Source organism: Trichosurus vulpecula, chromosome 9, assembly GCF_011100635.1.
Source record: "Trichosurus vulpecula isolate mTriVul1 chromosome 9, mTriVul1.pri, whole genome shotgun sequence".
NCBI lineage: Eukaryota > Metazoa > Chordata > Mammalia > Diprotodontia > Phalangeridae > Trichosurus > Trichosurus vulpecula.
Genome location: NC_050581.1, coordinates 110,847,806 through 110,860,533, shown reverse-complemented (window position 1 = coordinate 110,860,533; position 12,728 = coordinate 110,847,806). Strand labels below are relative to the sequence as shown.

Genomic DNA, 12,728 nt, shown 5'->3' with positions numbered 1-12,728 from the left:
TTTCCAGAAAACAAAGCTTTCTCCAAACGGATAAAATATATTCAAAAGAGACACCGAGTAGACTTTCTGTGTCTTCTTGGAAGAGGGATGGGGTAAGGTGAGACTAAAGTAGTCAACTAAATCGGGATGCTTTTGGAAAAATTAATTCAAGAGACCAGCCTATTTCTTCCTCCCTCTCAGCCCATCCTCAGATGTTATCTCATAGTGTGTGAAATGGGCAGCTTCCTTTATTCATCTTGCGGGTTTGGAAGAGGAAGACCGGGAGAGGCAAGAAGGGGGAAGCTGTCTATACTCCACTTCTCACCCACTACCTTCTCCACTCTGGAGTATTCCTGTCGTTTGGGTTTGGGTTTGTTTCTGTTTTGCTTTTGCGTTGCCTGCATAGAAGGGCCAGATTTTCAGCCAGCTCCATTCTGGCCTTTAAATTTGTGCCCATCACTTTCCCACACTGAACAATTTGTGTTCTAAAGCTTGCATTTGTACCAGTCTTGTCTCTTGCTCCACTGTGGAATATATGGATGGCACTTTTTTCCCTATAGAAATGCATGCATGTCTGTAACTTATAAGCCTCATTCTTTCCTGTGACTCAGTCCATACTGACCATGTGTAATTCTCTATTTTGACTCTTCTGTCTCTGTAAGGAGAAGGCTGATTCAAGCGGGATCAATTCCAAATGATATCTTATTTATTCCTTTCTCTTTCCCTTTCAGGTCCCATGTTCTTTCTTGCTTGTTTCAGTGTGGCTGCAGGACTAGCTTTCTTGATTTATTACTGCTCACCAGGTAAGCTGGAATATTGCAATGTTTTTTTTTTCTTTTTCTTTCTTTCCTTTTTTTGGAGGTGATCAGGGTTAAGCCACTTGCCCAGGGTCACACAACTAGTAAGTGTCTCAGGCCAGATTTGAGCTCAGGTCCTAACTCCAGGGTCAGTGCTCTATCCACCGCACCACCTCACTGCCTCTGCTATGGATTTAAATGAAATCTATTTCTCTCATATTTTATCATGAAACCTTAAATATGAGGTGTGTGTAAAGTCCTGTGTAAATACTACCGTGGCGTCCATATGTACAAAATGACACTGCTGAGCTCACCCAAACAGGTGGTGTGAATCATGAGGACACAAAACAGATGGCTAGTTTGAGGGGATCTTGTTCTATCATCCCAGCAGTGGAAGATACAATGAAAGAACCTGGTTTTGCGTGGGATTCCCAGGACCACAGAATCACAGTGCTGAGCCTAGACCTTTGCAGGAAGGTGAGCAGGGCAACCTGTGCACTAGCCAGATGAAGCCCTTAGAATAGTGGCCCCCCAACACTTTGACTAAGAAATGCAGTGTCCCCGCCCCCTTCTTAAAATCCTAGTTTGTCAAATACTTCCTATTTTCCCATAATCCTGAGTAGTCACAGTCTCTGGGCAATGTGTCCCAAACCCACAGATGTAAATGTAAGGAGATCTGTAGCTTAGAAGATGTCAAAGTGGAAAGGTGACCTTCAGGACAAACAGTTGGGCTGCTGATAGGTCCTAGACACCTTTAGCATTTAGTGCTGGTCCAGGTTCAAAGGGACCTCACACAGCAGAGTTGCCTGCAAACACAAAACTAAAAACAATCTTCATCTCTTTTACTGAGAAGAAATGAAATTTTAGCATTATTTAAATGAATGAATGGGAGCTCAAGACCCAATGAGTTAAAGCAGTGCTTCTCTCCTTTCCTAATATCAAGTAAAGTCTCTGTACATTGCAGTATTCACCAGGTTATCTATAGTACCCACTGTTGTTGGTGGGTGTGTTTTCTATTCCATGTGTATGCAGATCCAGCAGGGTGGACTGCTGACTTCTTTTAAAAAACATTTCTAAAAATATAGATAGCCTTTGCTTTTACCCCACCTTCATTTCAAAATATCTCCCTTGTCCCTTTCCTCCTGAGAGAGATGTCTATTTTAACAAAGAATAAAAACAAAGAAAGTTGGCACAGAGAGAGGTGGGAAACAATTTAGTAAAACTAACCAACACAAAAAATAGTGTATGCAGTGTTCTGCTCGTAGTCCCCCACCTCTGCAAAGAAGATAGGGAAATACATTTTCTCCTCTCTTTTTCAGAGCCAGACTTGATCATTATAATCACACAGGAGCGCTGACTTCTTAATTGAACAGCTTAGTAATGTGATGTTATCCCATTAGTAATGCCATCAATCCTTAGTGACAAGAAGCCAAGCACTGTGCCCCTATACAGGACACATCTTCACTGGGTGGAGAATTTGAACCAAGCAACCACAGTGGTCCCTCCCAACTCTGAGATTCTGTGATTCTGTGTCTCTCTAACTTGGTTTTCCTATCAGTCTGCAGGCAGCAAGTTTTGAATCGTCTAAGACAGTGCTGGGCACCCAGTAGGTGCCAAAGGCATTCGAGTGAGTGAATAAATGACTGTATTCAGTAGCTAAAGGGAATATAGCAAAGCAACACTTGAGTACCTTATTAAAAAGACCTATAAAAATGGACCACCAATGGGGGTGGGGTGAGGACACATAGCTATTGAAATTGAATAAATGCATATAACCAATTGGTGGATGAAAGCAAGCTCCCAGATCCCACCTAGGACAACAGCAACTTCAATCTCGATGCACCTGATGGTTGGCTGAGTGAGGCAGAAAAAACTCATGAAGACATAGCATTGTAGATTCCTATCTTGGACCTCACATATGCATTATTTTGTATTCTGGTTATTTAAGTATGTTTCGTAGTCTTCCTTGATCCCTCCACTAGCTCTCCAGGGGAAGGGATCTTGATTTATCTAAATTTTGTGCTCCACTCAATTCTTAACACTACGGTTAAGACCCTGAGTAGTCACTTTGTAAAAGTTTGGTGAATGGAATCGAGTAGCTTCGGATGAGCTGCTTGAATGTTCTAGTTAGATAATTTTGATAATTACTAATAATCATTTCACTCCCTTCAGACTTTACAAAGCTCTCCTCTAAGTCATGTCTCCTGGCAAATTACATAAGGGAGGGATTCTCTAGCCACATTGGAAATAAAGAAGGACCAGGTCTCGATTGTATGCTCATATCAAGGCTCTCTAGCGAACAGTACATTGTTTTCTGATTCACTTGGATTAATGCAACTGGATGGTATTTATCTGTCAGATATTTCTTTTTTTGAGTTTTTCCCAGTGCCCTATAAATCAGCGAAAAACTTTTAGATGAGAACATGGTTAACTCAGAGAGTGTTTCATGCCATCACTTTCTATCTTCCAGGGGATTCTGCCTGTGCTCCATAGGAGCTTGCCAACAGGAGTGATTACAAACCTACCTTTTGGGGCAGTCACAAGAGCTAGGAGCTCTCCCTCGGTGACTGGGAGATAAAAAGGAGTCTGACATTTCACTCTTTGGCTGTTCCCTTCCCTGTATGCCAAGTTTCACCTTCCCCAAAGTTTACACCAGAACTAAGGGTATTTTCCTCTATACTTTTGTTGTTGCAGCCAATCTCTAAGAGGGAGAGATTCATACTGTTTCCCTGTTTAGCCCATTCCAAGTGGCCCCAGTCAACATGGAATGTACCTCATGTTTGATCAGGAGAGACTTGGGCTTGAGACAGACCACTGGCAGGTGGTAGCCATTCATCTAGAATGATTGAATGATTTTTATTCAGAAGAGAGAGGTAAAAAACAGAGAGATAGATTACAATAGCCCTGATGGAAAACAACTATCATAATTGTTCAACAGTCTTGTTCATAGACTTCTCCCTGGGAGGCATCTCAAGGAGGGGACTTTTGGGGAGGTTTTGCTCTTGACATGCTCCTTTGTTCTCCTCCTACTCCCATCTTTTCTTTCAGATCCCAGAGTTCTCAGGGGAGCCAGAAGAGTGATAGGATTCTCTCCCATCATCATTGGGAAACATGTCAGTCATTATTTGTTAGCCTACTTGGAAAAGGGCTTCAAAGAACCATGAACCAAATGTGCTTCTCTCTGTCTTCTCATCTCCTGATCTCTGATGGAGTATATACATGTATACAGCATATACGAAGTTCCTATACCAAAGATTGCTTGGCCTGACCTTGCTTCAGCAGTGACTGTATCATTGCGAGTATATTCCAAGAGTCAGCCCTGTATCCCCTGCTTTGTTGGTGGGAACAGATCATTTATTTTTTTAATGGCTTATTTTTAAATATTTATAACTTCAATAAAAATCACTTTTAACTCAAACCTTAGAGCATGGCTGACTATATCCAATATACAGTTTTAAATGACTGGGTCTTAACAGTCTTTTTTTTATATAAGATGTTCATCTTTTTCTTGAAGATGCTATAAAAGTTTCCTAATGGTAAGTAATTATTTCTTACAACCAGTATTTGCAGGGGCACTTTAAAGAAGTTCCAAGTGGACCATCCGTGGGAGAACATAACTGTCCTCTATGATGTAGTTTTCAAAGACTACTAACATTACCTGAATATCCCTGATCTCATGGATCTATAACAGATTATGAATTTATCCAAGCCCTTCTTGAAACTTTTTTTGTTTTTACCTTAAACCTCTTGGGATAAAAAAAATTCTACATGCTTACAACCTGGGGGTCACTCAGTGTATGTTTTCATTTTAAAGTCATTCCAAAAAAAGCCAAAATATTTTTTTAAATGAAGGTTATCCAGTCTATCATGCCAGAAGGCATAAGATGTATTCATAGACAAGACACAATATAATGTGTGAGACCACATTTGAAAGGAGACTCAAATGTGGTCCAGGGAAGACCATGTAGAGAAACATAGCAGTTAGACAAAAACTAAAGAGGGAGATGTTCAGTAGTCCAGGCTATGAGCTCCAAACAGGAACAAAGATCATAGGAGCCTATATTTAGAATCGGAAAGGACTTTGGAGGTCCAGTCTCTTTGTTTTATAGTTGAGGAAACTGAGACCCAGAGAGATTTTTAATTGATACCTGAAGTATCCCAGGTAGTGAGGAGCAGAGGGCAGATTTGAACCCAGGTCCTCTGACTCTAAATTCAGCATTCTTTCCATTGTGCCCTATTTGGGTAGTCCTTTTGGTTGCTCTGTTGAAAAGATCTCATTAAGTATAATATTTACTCTCACGTTCAGCAACAAAAGGCTATGATGATCTCATTTCCTTCTGTTCCTGAGTCTCAGCTTCAGAAAACTAGAGCAGGTAAAAAAAGAAACTGAACAGTGCCACCCCCTTCTGCCCCCCCCCCCCAATAGCTTGTCCTACTCTGGACTCTATTAGATGGCCAGACCCCATTTTGAAAGCCTAAGGAGTTAATTCTTTTCTCTAAAAGACATCTTCCAAATTCCCAATAGGCTTTGTTTTCCTTTGCTAGTGGTTTAACCAGCAGAGACGACTGGAGAAGATCTCTTGCCTGTGAAGCTTCCTCTCAAGTGTGTGGGGCTTGCGAGCAGGGTAGATTAACCCACAGCATAGCCGGACTACTGCCAAAGGCTTTTACAGGCCCATCAAGAATACTGGCGGATGGGAACATGCTATACCCCAGAATGGTGCCCAGAGCAGGAACACCAGGGCCTTGCTGAGTGGCGCCTGTCAGAAAGGACAAAAGAGAAGTTATAGAATTAGCTATAGAGACAGCAGAGGCATCTGGTGGTGTAGTGAATAGACTGTGGGCTTGGAGTCACGAAGATCCGAGTTCAAATGTGACCTCGGACAGGTACCAGCTGTGGGACCCTGGACAAGTCACTTAACCTTTACCTCAGTTACCTTATCTATAAACTGAGTATCACAATAGCACCTATCTCGCTGAGTTGTTGTGAGAACCAATGAGATAATATTTATAAAATGCTTAGTGCAGTACTGACACAGTAGACACTTAATAAATGCTTTTCTTATAGCCAGGAGCAAACAAGACAATAAGGTTTCAAGCATTTATTAAGTGCTTACTGTGTATCAGGCACTGTACTGGGGATATAAATATAAGCAGAAAGAAAGAAATGCCCTGCCCTGGAGGAACTTACATTCTAATGGAGGAAGAGTACACATAAAAAGAGACAGAAAAGGGGCAGAGTGGGGCACCAGAGAGAAAAGGCATTATAGCAAAAGTCCTCACAGTCAGAAGCACAGCTGGGAGAGGAATGAAGCCTGGCTGGCCTGGGCCTGTCTCTAAAGTGCAAGTCCCAGGAAGAAATTCGTTAGCGAGAGGAGGAGGCCAGCGTGATGGAGTAACGTTCCAGGGTCCTTCAGCTCCTGGTGCCAATGGAAGTTCCAAGGTGAGAAGAGAGTTGAGTCACGGCATTAGAGTCTGCCATCTTGAAGGACCGATTCTATCCCCTCCCCCACCATTTCAGCACAGGTTTCCAAATCAATAGAGACCAGACCTGGGATTTCATCGGTACCAGGAACTCCCAAAGGAGGAAATCTCCTTTACCAATGTACCAAATTTCCTTCACCGGGAGAAAGAGCTCTGTATTTGGGGTCACAGGACCTGAGTTTGAATCTTGGCTTCTATAAATATTAAATGACTTTGGGCAAGCCACTTAGCCTTTCTGGGTCTCAGTTTCCTCATCTGTGAAATAAGGCAACTAGATTTAGTTGACCTCTAAGAGCCCTTTCAGCTCTAGTCTTATAATTCCATAGTTTTTGCCTTTGAAAGTTCATAGTGAAAAAAAAAAAAGAAAATTCGTAGTAACAGAAACCAAATATTTAAAAACTTCAGTCTAATCACAACACTCAATCAACTGAAATATTTTCTTCAAAGTGAAAAGGTCAAGAACACAAGGTGGTATCAGAGACCTAATCCAAGAATCCATTTCCAGGGAATGCCATAGGCATTCAAACTGCTCTCCAACTTCAACCAGCCTTATCAAAGACCAAAGGGCACTGCCCTATCAATCCTGTGAACAGATAGTGGAAGTCCTATTATCTTCATTTTATAGGTGAGACAAGAGACAGGAAGTAATTTGTCAAAGTCTCACGGCTATATTGAGTCTTTAAAGCATCAGATGCTACTGGCATTTCCAATGAGTCTCCCCAAGATACTTGGGCAGAAAGAAAGGGTCTTCTCTGTGACCCTGCTCTCACATCCAGGTGGGAAAATAGGGCTCGAACACATCTGCTCACAAGGAATGAAACTGAAGGGGTACTCCAGGGCTGCTGAAGTGTCAGTGGTTCTCAAAAGCCAACGGCCAAACAAAGAAAACTCATTCAGGACATGGGTGGTCTCTGGTGATGCAGGGGAAAGAGGATGTTGGCTTTGAGATTGCTCTCTGTTACTACCTTGCTCTGTGCCTTTGGTCAAATACTTTCCTTCTCTGAACCTCACTTTCTTTCACTGTAAAATGTAGGACAATCATACTATTTCATCTTTTTGAACCCTTTCAGTATTGAAATCCTGGGACTTCTACTTAGGAGAGGCAACTTGGTATGGTGAAAAGAATCCCCAATTTGAAATCAGCCAGACCTCGGTTTAAATCCTAACTCTGGGGGCAACTAGGGGGCACAGTGAGTAGAGCACCAGCCCTGGAGTCAGGAGGACCTGAGTTCAAATCCAGTCTTAGAGACTTGACACATTTACTGGCTGTCTGATCTGGGGCAAGTCACTTAACCCCAATTGCCCTGCCTTCCCCCTTCCAAAATAAATAAATAAATCCTAACTCCGCTATTCAGTAGTTGAATGACTATGGGCGAATTACTTGACTTTTTTAGCCTTCAGTCTCCTCGCTTGTAAAATAGGGATAATTTATACTGCCTACTTCCCAGATGTTCTGAGGACAGCACCTTGGGAATTGTCAATGCTATGGAGACCATTATTATTTTAACCTCCATCTACACCAGCATCTGTTACATCTGCTCACTGCTTTCCCTTTCTTTTTCTGGAGGTGCGAGGGAAAGATACAATTGGTGGGGATTGGTGAGGAAAGTGTTTGATTAACTTAAAAGACAAAGCTGGAGAGTCTTGAGAGGGTGCAAGCCTCAATAAGAATTTTAAAAGGGGAGGGAATGTTTTATATTTCTACCTATGAGGATATGCTCTTCTGGGTATTAAACTTAGAATGTACCCTCAGGAGATGGTTACTCTTTTGGTTTGACTGAAGATCTTACCTCTCCCTCCCTACCCCATCAGTCTGGCAGCAATATTTAAAAACAAAAATCAGAGGTCAGTGAGAGAAGATATGGAACAGCAGACACCCTTCCATATTGACAATCTTTTAGTAGGTCTATGGGTAAGTACATACGGTTATGGTCCATGGGAGATGCTGAGATGGCACTGACCTCAGAACCTCTGGTGATCAGCTTCCAGATACATTGGACCTCGGGTTTCAGCTGACAATGGGCCAGGAAGTGAATATTATCCCTACAGGGGGCAGAATGGATGATCACTGGTCCTGGAGTGAGACTGAGTGAACAGGACAATGATGACATAACAAAGCCTTCTCCACATCTGCCATATTGCTGAGACCAAGTATGCTTTGGGATATGTTTGTTTAATTGATGACAACACAAAAGGAGAAGCGTTAGAAGGTTCGAAATAATATAATTGGCTATGATTTACTCAGCCACTGGGATAAGAATGCTTAGACTTTCACTTTCACTTTCATTCAATAAATGTATTCTAATCTATATGTGATTGAATTATCCTTTCCGATCACATTGATGGGGAAAGCAATTACAACCCTGTAGGAATGGGGACTAGCACCATTTCAGAGATTTATGAGTTACAGTTATTTATATCCCTAGGCAGAGAGCCAGGGAGGCCAGGCGGGGTGGGGGGAGGGAAAGGGCCAGCTCTGCTGTAGACTGATCATGCAGGTATGTAGAGGACTGGAACTGCCTCATTGTACACTGAGCATGCTCAATTGGTAGTGAGCGAATGGGCTCCACTGAAACCTGGGAGCATGCATAGGGCTAGTAGGTTAGAGCAGCTTGGTCTTAGACTGCCACCTGGTGGTCAAAGCAGTTATTGCACCCCCAAATAGTTATTCCAAACACGGCCCCTAGGAGGCACATGAAGTTTAGGTTGCCTTTGTTTGTAGGCACACATACTTTATCAAACAGTAGATTACTATAGTCATGGTCTGCTGTGTCTTGCATACCCAACCTATTCCATTGATCCACCACTCTATTGCACATGCACTTTACTTTTATTTGCACTTTCTTCATCATCGTCATCATCAGTCATCATTTTTGCTGTTGTTGTTATTCTTGGGTGTGTATGCAAAGAGAAGTGAGGAACTTAGCCAGCTATCTGACTGAGGCATGAAACAGCCTCACGCGGAGGCCAACCTAAAATAACTTGGTTAAAATTATGGAAATTGTTCCTTCTCTCTTCAAATCAATATCTTTATACACTAGAAAGACAGGTTTTTTAAAAATATACTTTTATTGACGTTTATTCCCACATCAGTCATTTCTGGAAATACTCTCTCCCCACCCTACTCCAAAACAACTTTCCTTTCTAACAAAGAAAAACGGCTAAGCAAAAATCCTGATCCAATACGGGTGCCCTACAAGTGCCCTGCTTTTCTGCCGAGAAGACAAAGGAATGCTTCTTCCTCTATTCTCCAAGGCAATTACTGGTTTTCCAGTTGATCGGCTTGGCTTCCTTTTAATGAGCTTTTCATTGACGTTGTTATAATCATTCAGTAGACTGTCTTTTGGTTTTGCATATTTCACTCTGCATATGTTTACACAAACCTAGAAGATAGTTTCTCTTTAAGTCAAATGTCAGGAAAAGGAGCCAGTTTGGGAACCAAAGATAATGAGTTTGGTTTGGGATGGGTTGAATTTGAGTTAGGGGTTTAACATCCAAATGGGATTATCCCCTAGTCAGTGGGAGGTGTGGGTCTGACATTCAGAGGAGATATCAGAACTAGAGATGTAGATGTGGAAGTCATGTGCATGGAGGACAAGAAAGGTAGAGGTGGAAGGGACCTTAAGGATCATCTGATCCAAATCCTTCATTTTATAGGTGAGGAAACTGAGGCTCAGAGAGATTAAGTGACTTGCCCAAAGTCACATAGGCAGAGTCAGGATTCAAACCTTGGTCCTCTTGCTCCATTTCCAAGCAGCCTTTTCACTGTATCACACTGCTATAGTTGAAGTCGTAGGAATGAATGAGATTGCCAAGGGAGACAGAACAGAAAGAGAAAGGCCAAGGGCAACTGTTTAAAGAGCACCCACTTTTAGAAGTCTAACCTTGAGAAACCTGTTGGTCCCACCCGTACATGTGCAGTACCATTCTATACCTAGACATACTGTGAGAATTGAGTATAGTACTAAGTGAGGAGTCTGCCTCTAACCTATATGGCATTTTATAAGTAACTTTTTGTGTGATCCTCATCAGACTTTACCTTGCTGTCGATTATGTTTGGTGGGATGAAAACCCTAGAAGAGAAGAAATCATTCACATTTGTTCAGTCTGTCCAGAGCATTTTTCCTGGCTGTCCCTCTTGCCTGGAACACTTCTTCTTAGAATGCTCCTCCTACTGACCTCACTAGCTTCCTAATAAGTCCCAACTAAAATCCCTTCTTTTGTTGGAAGACTTCCCCAACCCCTCTTAATTCCAGAGCCCTCCTATTTATCTTGTACATAGCTTGCTTTGCATGTAATTGTTTGCATGTAGATTCCCCTCTCAGAGTACCAGCTCCTTGAGGATGGGGACTGTCTTTTGCCTCTTTTTGTATCCCCAGTGCTTAGCATAATGCCTGGCTTATATATGCTTAATAAATGTTTATTGATTGATGAAGCATTTTTAAGTTCTTACTAGTACTAGGCCTTGTGCTAAGTAAGCTCTAATCTTTGTACAAAGCCAAGGAAGCAAGACAGTCCCTATGCTTAAGGAGTTTATGTTCTAAGGCAGAAAAAACAACACATAAAGGTTAGAGAGAAAGGGGGCAGGCAGCCTAAAGAAAGGCTGGAGAAGGAAGCCTGCTAGCTAAGAGGCACTCTGGGAGACAGGAACATTGTTGGAGGCTGTAAATGCATGTTTTGTACCCAGCTAAACCTATTCACTTGCCTCAGGTTTAATGCTCTCAGGCCTATTTTTATTTTCATAATGAAGTATAATTTCTTTTTGCTCAGACCTTGCAAACATAATTAGCACCTTGCACTTAGGCTAGAACAACAAATTACCACCAAGCTTATCCAGGCTTCATCAAAACACATTTTGGAAAACAGAAAAGCTTTTAATTGACTATCCAGTCACCTGAATGATAATAGCTTACACTTTTGTAGCTAAATTTTATTTCTTGCTTACATCTGTATATTGCCTTGAGGTTTTTCAAAGCCTCCCAATAGCCTTGTTAGGTAGGTAGTACAAGCTTTATTATCTCCAATTTTATGGAAACTGAGGCCCAGAGATGGAAAACGACTTGCCCAAGTTTCTGAGGTGACACTGCCAGGACTAAAACTGACATCTTCTGATGGGAAGTTTCATGGGTTTTTTCCACTATGTTATGCTACATCTCATAAGATCATAGATTTAGAGCTGGAAGGCACCTTAGAGGCCATTGAGTCCAGCGTCCACTTTATGGATGAAGAAGCGAAGATTTAGAGACTTGATCAGGGTCACACGCTTAGTGTTTGAGGGAAGATTTCTTCCTGACTCCAAATCCAATGCTCTCTTCAATGTTCCTGCCCATGCTGCCACAAGCCCAACTTTGACCTTAAGATCCCAAATTTTTAACCATTAGGAACATTGTGGATTCACTTACTAGCCGAATGGCTATGAGCAAGTCATCGATCCTCTCTAAGACTCAGTTTCCTCAGCTATAAGATAGGGATAATACTTGGGCTCTCTGCTTCACTAGGTTGTTATAAGGAGAAGGCTTTATAAACTTTCAAGTACTAGATATAAAAGACATTATTAATTACTTGCTTAAATTTCTCTATCTGCTTGTATTACATGACATTTTGGGGAAGATGTAATTACAGAAATAACATTGTTTGAGGTACCTCATAGCATTGCTGTTGTTCAGGCCTTTCACTTCTGTCTGACTCTTTGGGACCCCATTTGGGATTTTCTTGGCAAAGATACTGGAGTGATTTGCCATTTCCTTCTCCAGCTTGTTTTACAGATGAGGAAACTCAGGGTTAAGGCACTTGCAGAGGGTCACAAAGCTAGTAAGTGTCTGAGGTCAGATTTGAACCCAGCTCTTCCTGACTCCAGGCCCGGCACTCTATCCACTGTACCATCTAGCTGCCCCTCTCATAGGCACAAAATAAGAAAATGTACTCTTTCTTGCCCAAGTTGTTCATTATTGGGAAGTAGATCCAGCTCAGAGTTCGAGTTTGAAGGTTTCCCTATAGATTGGGGTTCCACAGACCCTCCCAAGGGTTTGATGGATAGATTTCATGGGGACTATGAACTTGGATGGGAAAATGACATCTTTATTTTCACTTACCTCTCACCAAAATTTAACATTTCTTTCCATTATGAATGTAAGCAACAAAACATTATTCTGAGAAGGGATCAGTTAGGCTTCTCCAGATTGCCATGTGGGATCTACGCTTTACAAAGTTAGGAATTCCTACTAGAGATAGTGATTTCCTCCAAATGCTCCAGTTTGCAGATTTCAAAGTGCTGATTATAACAATGCCCCACCCTCCCAAACATTGCAGGGCCTCCTAGATGGGATCCATAATCACTCAAAAGAGTTTAGCATAACTACCTATGCAAGAAAAACCAAATGGCTAAAAGAGTTTGTCTATGATCCAGACTATAGTGTGCAGCTGGGAAAACAACCTATAAAGTCCAACCTAGAAAACCCGGTATATATA

At 41.8% G+C, this 12,728-nt stretch overlaps 1 protein-coding gene across 6 annotated transcripts in view; it reads left to right on the top strand.

Moving 5' to 3' along the window:
* CARD19 (caspase recruitment domain family member 19) overlaps positions 1-4,194 on the top strand; it is a 47,969-nt gene extending 43,775 nt beyond the window's left edge. For 3 of the 6 annotated variants that reach the window (XM_036738935.1, XM_036738933.1, XM_036738934.1), the window contains 3 exons: positions 711-782; positions 2,335-2,403; positions 3,825-4,194. In XM_036738935.1, coding sequence (XP_036594830.1) covers positions 711-782; positions 2,335-2,403; positions 3,825-3,940 — 257 coding nt within the window. In that variant the 3' untranslated portion in view covers positions 3,941-4,194. The remainder of the gene's footprint in view (positions 1-710; positions 783-2,334; positions 2,404-3,824) is intronic. The other 3 variants (XM_036738938.1, XM_036738936.1, XM_036738937.1) reach the window with 1 other exon arrangement.
* The last annotated feature ends 8,534 nt before the right edge of the window (positions 4,195-12,728 follow it).